At 50.7% G+C, this 10,238-nt stretch overlaps 1 protein-coding gene across 1 annotated transcript in view; it reads right to left on the bottom strand.

The window, feature by feature from the left end:
• SLIT3 (slit guidance ligand 3) overlaps positions 1 to 10,238 on the bottom strand; it is a 563,294-nt gene that overhangs the window by 121,494 nt on the left and 431,562 nt on the right. The window contains exon 7 of the mRNA XM_011356694.2: positions 5,062 to 5,133. Coding sequence (XP_011354996.1) covers positions 5,062 to 5,133 — 72 coding nt within the window. The remainder of the gene's footprint in view (positions 1 to 5,061; positions 5,134 to 10,238) is intronic.

The raw sequence follows: 10,238 nt of genomic DNA, 5'->3' as shown, positions 1-10,238 counted from the left end.
TTCCCAAGTTCAATTCCACCTGATTGATCCGCTATTCTGACTGGTTCAGGTGCCTCTGAAAAGACTTCCTAACCGGTTCCAAGACTCTGGCTTTCTCCTTCTAGTAGCTGTGACCCCAGATCAATTTCTTGCCCTTGAGCACATAAAATTCCCTGGGACGATCTGCAGGTTCCACTTCGGAGGAGAATCCCCCTGGTTACATGACTTGAATTTCCTTTCCACTAACTGAGGGACAGACTAAGGCTATGCAGGGGTGCTTCTAAAGGTCCTTCCCAAGGTTCCTCTATCAGGGGTTTCCAACTTCCACATTCCCTAGGACCCCAAGTCATCAGAAGTGGTGACCTTTGGTCACATTAGCTGAGCTTTAGTCACATTAGCTGATCATATATTTGGCTTTCTGATGCAGATTTCAAATGCCCGATCCTGGACATGCTAATCAGCCAGCAGCATCTCGGGACTTTCAAGTACTCTGTGTCAAGCCGGTAAAGACTGAGTGGAGGCCCAAAGCAGTGGCTCTGGCCACCTCCATGCCCAGAATGGAGAGAGCTGAAGGGCTCTTGACCACACTCCACTTAGCATAAGGTCAACACTGCTAAATACCGGCCAAGTGCAGAGAACGCATGCTGCATGCTGGCACAGCCTCCCGCCCCGGCGGGGGGGCAGACCTCGGGGCGGCCAGGGCCGGTGGGGACCTGGCAGCCATCATATTAGAGGGACTAAAGGGACCCAATTCCCACACACAATCTTTTTCTGAAAAAAAGTTCAAAAAGATTAGGATGTTGTTTTAAAATGATTAATTTTGATGTTATTTTTCTTTTTGTATTCCAGAGCCAACATTTAAGGTCAAACACATTTTAATAGGCAACTAGGTCCAAGATACACGCCTCTAACAGGCCCCAAACAATACTCCCCTGAGTTTCAAAGCTCAGACCTCCGCTGCTGCTGAAGGCGCTTCAGACAGAGGAGTGACAGGTGGGAAGGGGTCGGAGGCAAAACCCTAAGCCAGGGGAAGGATCTCAGGTCTAAGAGGGAAAGCAAGACCTCTGTTTATTCAGCAGAGATGACCGTTTTGTGTCCAGGACAGGGAGAAGGTCTGCTGGTTCCTCTTTCCTAAAGAGCAGGAGGAAGGGCCTTCCTGGGAAATTGCAGCGTGAGTGATAACGATTCGTCCCCTGACCCATCACTGAGCTGTCCTGAGAGGGGAGAAGACTCCACCGCCCAACACGCGCCCCGGGGTACAAAGGCTGCCCAGGAACATGGCCGCGGTGGGCCCGTCCTGGCGGCAAGGTGGAACAGAGGCAGGCTGGTGGCACGCAGGCGGAGGGACCGGCGTTGCTCTGTGTGTCGGGAGGATCGGAGCTTTGTGATGAGAGTTTGGCTTCTATTAGGAAAGGCAGTACCTTCTCGGGCAGTGAGGGTTGAAAGCCAAGGACACAGGGATTCACCCCGAAGCAGCGAGCAGGGCCCCTCGAGGAGGATCAATGCCAACAAATCCCCGTCAGTTCCAATCAGGGGAAAGAGATCAACGGAAGAACAAAAACGAGGTTTAGGTAAGTCAGATCCTTACTGAGCGGATTAATTTGAGATAATCGAAATGTCAGAGGTTCCCCTTCTGCAACATTATATTAGGTTGGTTCTTCTTCAAGTCCCAAGCGATCTCTCTCCTCAGCCTCACTACAGAGGGTCCCTGTTCCTTTGTCTGTCTTTGTAGGAATGTCTCCTCTCCCAAGTGGGACCACGGAAAGGAGGTGACAAAAAAATGACTCGAAAGCCACGTGAAGGCTCTTGTCAAAAGCCCAGGGCAGTTGATGGGCTCAGCTCTCCTGCTCTTGAAATTTTACCCACCAGAAATGCTGGGAGAGTCGAGCCGGGCAGATCCTTTCAAGCTGCCTTTTATATCATGTTTGGGAGATTAAACTGAGTACTATAATACTAAATACCGATCGTAAAAGGAAGATCATCATGTTCGTCATGAAACGTGAGGCTGGACCCTGCCAGGAGTATTTCGAATCCTCCTGAGTGAGAAGGGAGATTGTTTTAATTACTTTCAGTAATTTTGGTGAGCTGGGATGGCAATGACATGGGGGAGGGTCCTTTGGCCTCGTGGACGCTCCGATCCCCCTTTCGTCTGGAGCTCGCTTTCCCGCTTTGTCTCTGCTGAACACGAAGTGCTCAGGCTCCGATGTCACATTGCCCAGGTCTGACACGGTCTCTGTGCTTTACGACTTTGACCTTGGACGGGGATTTAAGTCTGGGCCTCAGTAATGTCATCTGTAAAATGAGGATATTAACGGTCCCCACGCCTCTTCCTGGAGCTGTTTAGAAGACGGAAATGATTCATGAGAAGTGCTTAGCACAGGGCCCGGCACACTGTAAGCCCCGAAGCGATGTCTGCCATCGTTACTGCTGCGAGGGGACTAGCTCCAGACGTTCCCGTCTTCCCAGCCCGCGGCCCTGCCGCATGCGGCTCTCGTCTCTGCCTTAGACGCCAGAGCATCGGGGTGGCGAGGCGCTTCCTGCCTGCTGTCCTGCCATCTTCTGCTGATGGAAACACCGTATATTCCAAGTTGGCTAAACCACCTTCACAGAAAATAAGGTGAATGAATGTAAATGCCGATTTGTAAAAGGTGCCTTTTGGCCACAGATGCTAAATTAAATTTCTGGCAAATCCTTTTAGAGGGGGTCAGTGTTCATTTTCTATAAAATGTGGCTTTCTGAATTCAATATAAAAGCTTTCCTTTAGAAATCCCATTTATGACTTCCTTCCTCTCTCTTCTTCTCGCCTTCTCTAGCCCCGGTTCCCCCGCCCCCACTTTAATTACAGCGAAGGGGGATTAGTCAGCTCAGGTCTCTGGGGAGTTCTATACAGAGCCATCGCTGAAATTAAACTAAAGAGAAAATGGCACCAGGCAGGGAGCAAAGAGAACAGACGAGATTGATTGATTGATTTGAACTCATCAGATGAGTGTTTGGGACCACGGGGGAGAATGACAACAGACACCAGGAGAAAAAACTCTCCCGCTCTCTTCCCTCACCCCCTACACCCAAACGAAGCACCCGAGATCCAGACCTGGCCCTCCCCCGACCGGGGGCCCCAGCCCAGCTTCTGTTACTGCTGCTCCGACACCGAAAACCACAGCAGGGAAGCAGCAATGGCAGAGGAGCGACCCTGGGGGCTGGGCTGCTCGCTCCTGCAGGGAGCAGCCATATTCCTCCTGTTCAACCCACTGAGGCCCCCACGCGGGGGCCAGGAGCCCTAGGCCGTGCTCCCCTCCAGTCCACTGGTGGCTTGCTGGGGACTCTGAGGAGGTCTTTGAAGACCCAGTGGTTTCTCCTTAAAACTCCATAACTGCCTCACTGTATTTTAAAAGGGAGGGAAAAGGACGGACTTCCGCGGCTGCACTGCCATCCTAAGACGGATTAAAGGGAGAGCTAAGGAACCGATGGAAGCTGGGCTCAGCTTCCTCTTCTTCAAAACAGCTGGTACTTGCTGAGTGCACATCATGCCCGGGCACTTTACGCCTTCGCACATTTCATTCCCTCAAAGACCTTGAGGTGAGCATTTATTAACTAGCTGTCCTTAGAGGAGGACAGAGAAAGAAACCTGCCCGAAGTGGAAGATCTTGCGTTTCAGCTCAGGTTCGCCTGACTCCGCACCTGGGTCCTCCTTGGGGCGCTGTGCCTTGCTGCCTTGTTTGCGTCATTGGTCTTGGCTTCATCGTCACCTGAGATAAGGTCGCTCCCTCACTGATGTGGGGCTTCTCAAACTTTACGAGCATCAAACATCCCGGAGAGCGTTTTAAAAACAGCTGGCTGGTCCCACCCCCAGAGATTCCGATTCCATAGGTCTGGGGCGAGGCCTGAGATTTTGCTTTTCTAACAAGTTCCAGGTGAGGCTGACACTCCTGGTCTAGCGACAACTTCTGCTCTAAGAGTTTTCAAATCTCTGTGGATTCCATGTTGCTTGGTACTTTCGGTCCAGATTTCTGGCTAAACGGTGTGATGGTGATGATGGCGGTGGTGGCGGTAAAACGATGTCATTCACTGTCTGCTCCATGCCAGGCGCTTTACATATATAGTCTCAGTGGCTTCTCACCACCACCATCATTCATAGAGGAGCAAACAGAGGTCTCAGAGCTAATAATACAGGGCACAGCAGGAATCCCAGCCCCTTGCCTTGGCCCTAAATATATTTGGCCGAAAGCTCTTGGGGGCTGGCTCTCCCCTCCTATTGTGATGCAAACACCACGGAAGACCCACCAACAAGGGAACGGGCTTGAGTAAAACCTCTTTGGAAAGGCCACCAGAGTCTCTGCAGAGAAATTTACAAGAGGGTTCCCCGCTGAGAGCAGAGGGGAACTCCCCAGGCAGTAAGGGCACTGGAACTGCTCTCGGTATGGGGCGCTGTGGGGAGATCTGCACACCCTGGAATGCTTTAGCCCACCCAACCATTAAAGACAAAGAAACGAGGTCCTGCATTCCAGCATCGGAATATTGTCCAGGGCGCAGGTGAGCCCGGCAGTGTGGCGGGTGGGGGCTGGGAGGATGGGGACGAGGATCGACTGAGATGCCGTCTCCTCCACCTGTCCCAGAGGGGAAAACGACCGTAACCATTGGCGACATGCTAGAACTTCCGGGGACAGGACATTAGCTAAGGAAATGGTGAGTCATTACGTCTGGGCTCTCTATGTTCTGTGACGACATTATACCAATAGACTTCTCCACCGAGATGAGAAACACAAAGAAGATTCCCACAGTTCAGGAAAATCCCAGGGCGAGGAGCAATGGGTCTGCCTGCCGTGGAATGGTGGCTCAGACGCACGGATGGCGCCGTGACCCTTCCCCGCCATCTGCCCTCACTCACCAATACCCGCCTTAGTTAACAGCAGAAGGAGGCAGCAATTAGACAGAGGAACCGCTGGCAAGTCACAGACCATAAGTCTTACAAGCAGCTCGGGGTCTGCACTCTGGCTGCATGCGCTGGGGACAAGCAGCTCGAGGTCTGCACTCTGGCTGCATGCGCTAGGGGCGGGGCGGGGGAGAAGCGCGGTCTTTACTCACAGAGTTCGAATCTTCGGCATGTGGTTGAAGCTGGTGACCAGGATACGGCTGATGTTGTTGTTGTTGAGGGTGCTGCAGAGACAGAGGAGAAAGGGAGCTGGTCAGCTGGAGAGCAGCGGCGGGGGTGGGGGAGGAACGGACGTGACTGCAAGAGAGACCACAGAGCAACAGCCGTGGGTCGGTCAGTGGGGCAGCTGGAGACAAGTGGCCCGATCTCCAGATGATTAGAGAAGCCCCGATCCCTTTTTTCAGGTGGCTCCCTCCTCCCTCTGCTGCCCTCTCAGTGCTTACCTACCCACCTGGAGCGATAATTTGATTTCTAAAATCCTACTGTGTGCTGAGCGCGTCACTACAATCCCTCTAATTCTCACAACTATGATGCCAGTTATGTATTACTGTCCTCGTTTTAGAGAGAAGGAAACAGATATACATCATTTTGCTTAGTAACACATAACCCTACAAGGTAGGCATTATCCTCGCGTGACAGATGAGGAGGCTGAACTACAGAGAGGTAAATGGCTTTTTCAAGGACCCATAGCTGCTAAACTCTGGAGATGGGACTTGAACCCAGAGCTATCTTGCTCTAAACGCCTTGCATTGCCCTGTGTGCATACTGCCGCAAACGGAATGCTATGCGGATAGGTTATTCTGGAAGGATTTTCCAGGCATCTTCTGAGTCTTTAAGCACATCTTATCTATTTTAAGTGAGTCTACGAGCTCTGTGAGAATAGGGATTAAGTCTCCTCTTTCTCGAGCCTCTCCGTGGCCAGGGATGGGAATTCCTACAGTGCTATGTTAGCAATGACTGGTATCTTTGCAAGTGGAAAGGAGAGAGAGGTGTGAGGTCTGTAAATGGATCACAGTGAGATCAGGTTGCTGAAGAATGAAATCGGGCTGTTTAAGTAAGTACAGCCCTGGGCTTACCTTTCTACAAGGACCTATTATGGAAACCCAAGGAAAGCATGGCAGCCAAGGAAGCCATCTGCAGAGATCGAAATGCTACAGAGCAGTAGGGCCTTTTCCGGTCAGTGACTTCAGTGACCATCCAAACGAAGAGGCGACCATACATGGCAAGGCTGGGCCAAATTCTCAGCTCTCTGGTCTCACACCTGCCTCACTGTGCATCTTTAAGAGCAAGAGCTGGACACTGCCCTTGGCCCAGTCCTTCATGGTGGTCACTGAACCCTATGCTCTTATTCGGTGCTCTTCCCCCGGTCACTTCAGATACCCCTCTCACCAGCCCAATTCCTCTTACTCTCCCATGGGCCCCCACTTGCCCAGGAAGGAGCCTTTCCTTGGAAGCCTTCATGAGTTAAAGACTTTTTTTCTTTCGCCTTTGACTCTTGGTGAACACTTTACCTTCCTGTTAAAATGCCCTCTAACATTTTCTACATTGTGCATCACTACAGGCCCATGACCTGGTCCACACATGCTTCAGCTGGGTCTTACAAACCCAGCTGTGCGGTCTTGGGCAAACTACTGACATCTCTTATCCACAGGTTCTTCATTACCACAGGTAATGGTACCACCTCACGGGCTGGTAAAAGGCTTGGTGTGCATATGCACTCAGTGAAAGGAGGCTACCATTTTACTGACATCGGGGGAGAGAATCTAGTCCTGTCCTGGTCATTCCTGTTCCCCTAGCCCCTGTGGAAACAGGGACAGAGCTTTGTCCAGCACAGTGACCTCTGTACTCCCCCACAAGGGGCCCTGCACGGAGTCCTTCTTCAGGTCCTGGTGGTCCTAGTGCACAGCAGGATTCCAGCCGTCCCGTCCCCCGCGCTCCAGGCTGTTCCTCAGTTCCCCATGGCCTAGCTGGCATGTGTTTGGCCAACAGGCCAGGAGGAAATCTGTTTACACAAAGGCACAGAACCTAATATATTTTCCTCCCTCCCATATTTATGGTGCACCTACCATGCGTCTGGCATTATTTTAGGCATATAGTGCGGTAGAAAGGAATGAATAGATCAAATTTATGTTGCCTGCTTCTGCCTACTCCTTAACTGCCCTAACGCAGCAGCGCAGACACTGCATTTTATGAAGTTGAGCCTACGTGGCTATTTTGTTTTATGTGGCCTATCTTTCCTGAGTATGTGTGTCTATGAGGGTTAATCCACCCTATCTCCATCCACTCTGGAAGCATTCAGAACATCTCACGAGACGGGGCTGAAGAATCCTGTCACTCCCAGATTCTCTTCCTGATGCCTCCAGAAAAAACGCAGGCCCGTGGACCGACTGTCTTAGCAGGGGGTGAGGACTTACGCCTCTCGCCCCTTTCGTCAGATTAGAAAGGCCTCTGGGGCAGAAATGATGCCTTCGTGTCTCCTTCTACTCCTCCCGGAGTTCTAGGTTCCGCACGTGGGGGACACCTGGTTAGGGTTGTTGACTCACTACCGGCCCCGAATCTGAGCATCCCCCTTCTCTCTCAAAGGCAAAAAAGATAGCTGTGCAGAAAAGAGCCTTCCTCCCGACCAAGCCCAGCCACTCGACATCAGGCTGAGCTCACAGTTGGCCCTAATTTAGCCGAACAGACAGTGCAGGGCTTCGACTCTGCGTCCGGCTGCGGTCCGGCAGCAATGACTTATTAATGTATTACTACACTGATATTTAAATGTGAGCCGTAATGAGGGCTATAAAACATTTACGATAATAGCAATTATTCTAGGGCCAAAATGACTAAACATGGTATTCAGACTTCCAGGATTTGCCGTGTGGGGCTGGCCAGCCCAGGGAAGTCGAGGGTTGGTAACCTCTCAGACACTGACCTCCATGGCAGCCAGAGTTTTTGTTTCCTTGATGAGCATGAATTCGATTTCCAGTCTTGGTGGCTTCTGCCCGTGCAGGGAGCCCTGTGCTCCACCTGGTGTCTGTGCCCCGCCCAAGCATCTGGCATCTGATGAGGTGGCAGTGTCGTAACCCCAACACTGGGGCAGGGTCGCCGCGCATGGGCCTTGGAGGCAGAGACCTGGTTCAGATTCTGACTCGGCTACCTCCAGCCTGTGCGGCCATGAGTAAATTTCCTTAATCTTATTGGGTTTCATCCTTTGTAACATGGAGATAATAATAGCACTGATCTCATACAGCTTTAGTGGTGATTAAGTGACATACTAATAACTGCCACCATGAACTGACAGTGGATTACATGCCGGGCAGGCACTGGCTACGGGTCTTTCTTGTACCATCTCATTGAATCACTCTACCGCCCTGTGAGCAGGCACTTTGTTACGGTCCCCATTGCCTGGATGAAGCAAGTGGGGTACCGGGATGAGTCCCAACAAGCCTAACTCCAGGAATGATGCCTGTTTTCGCTGTCCACTGCTGCTGGAACAGATGACCAATAACTTGGTGCCTTACAACAACACAGGTCTATTCCTTACAGTCTGGAGGTCAGATGTCTAAAATGAGGCCACGGGACTGCGTTTTTTCCTGGAGGCACCAGGAAGAGAATCTGCTTCTTTGCCTTTGGCAGTTGCACGGGCCACCCACATTCCTCGGCTCCCGGCCCCTTCCCTGCATCACTCAATCCAGCTTCTTACTCCTGTCACATCTGCTGTTCACTGTGACCTCCTGTTTCTCTCTAACGAAGACCCTTGTGATGACATTCACAGCCTCACGGGATAACACAGGGTGACCTCCCCCTCTCAGGATACTCCGTCATATCTGCCAAGTCCCTTCTGCCATGTAAGGTAATGTTCATAAGGTCCTGGGATAAACACACGGATGTCTTTGGGGACAATTATCCAGCCGACCAGCATGTACTTGAAGTAAGGTATGGAAAGCACACTTGCGGCACACCACCCGGCTCAAAGGCAATGGTCAGTAATTATTACCTACTATTACTGTAGCTTGTTTGTTTAGTCCTTTAGAGTTTAGAATACACTTTCGCATTCATCTCATCTGATGTAGTACTCTGAGGTTGAAATGATTACCCCCATTTTACAGATGAGCAATTTGAGGCTACGGGAGAGAAGGGACTTACCCAGGGCAACGCACAAGCTCCTGGAGGGCTCAGTTTCCCTCGACTTACCCACTACCTCCTGTTTTCGGTGAAAGTCTGTTACTCCAGCATGGGTATTCTGTTATCTCCACTCAGGGACCAAAACTAGAAATAACTGCACGGGCCTCCTATTGCCTCTTGTTCTATAAACTTCCTTAACTATTAACCAACAGAAAAATACATGGTTGGTCTGACGGTGACCCGTTCCCACCCACACTGGACGGCTGGCTGAGGCCAAGCTATGGTGACCTCATCAACCTCGTCTTTTTAACAACTCATCCTGGAAGACTTTTGCCAGTTCCGGAGTCTAGTTCCATCCTCGCTGCTCTGCTCCCTAGGAGATATTTTGAGAACATATACTTTACGCCAAGTCACCTGGTTAGAGGTTTTTCCCCAAGTAAATGCTCTCGATTTGGCATCTTTCATCAGGTTTCAAGCTCAAGTTCAGGGTCAAATTAATTGTATAAAATCTCAGGATTGTCTCGTCTCCTGTTTTTGTACCATCACAAGCTACTGAATGGGTATTTCGGCGTGAACTAGAAATAAGGCAATTTTTCCCCATGGAATTTAAAAAACAGTCTACGTACCTCTCATTTCTCTCTTATAAAGCCCTTCCCCGTTATCGATACCGTATTTATACTGAGACTGAGTTTGACCTGCATACTTTCTAGTTTCTCTTCCGTTTTGTCAAATTTGGAGCATAAATGCCTAATGAAAAAGGATCATTTTTCCTATTAAAATGATCTATTTGGACAACGCTACTTCTACCAATGGATCCCACTCTCTCAACTGTGAGTGCTAGAAAGGGGGCATTAAGCTTTTCCCCAGGGCACTAGGGGGTCAGTGAACTGACTACTGTTCCTACAGTATAAGTGGAACCTCAGAACCCTGAAGAAGGTTGTGCTTCCCCGCGTTCCCCAGCAAAATACTGGGGAGCTGCAGCAAGACGAGGGCCGCCTGGGAACAATGAACATATGAGGCAGCGGGGCACATTCTGGTCTGTTCTGGGGGTTGGCAAACTACAGCCCACAAGCCAAATCCCATCCAGCATGGCCTGTTTTTGTAAATAAAGTTTTCCCCATTTGTTTATGTACCATCGACGGCTGCTTTCGTGTCACAATGGCTGAGTAGTTGCGACAGAGACCATATGGCCTGAAAGCCTAAAATATTTACTGACTGG

Source organism: Pteropus vampyrus, unplaced genomic scaffold (genome assembly GCF_000151845.1).
Source record: "Pteropus vampyrus isolate Shadow unplaced genomic scaffold, Pvam_2.0 Scaffold30, whole genome shotgun sequence".
NCBI lineage: Eukaryota > Metazoa > Chordata > Mammalia > Chiroptera > Pteropodidae > Pteropus > Pteropus vampyrus.
Note: the sequence above shows the minus strand (reverse complement) of the source record. Positions and strands in the feature narration are given on the sequence as shown.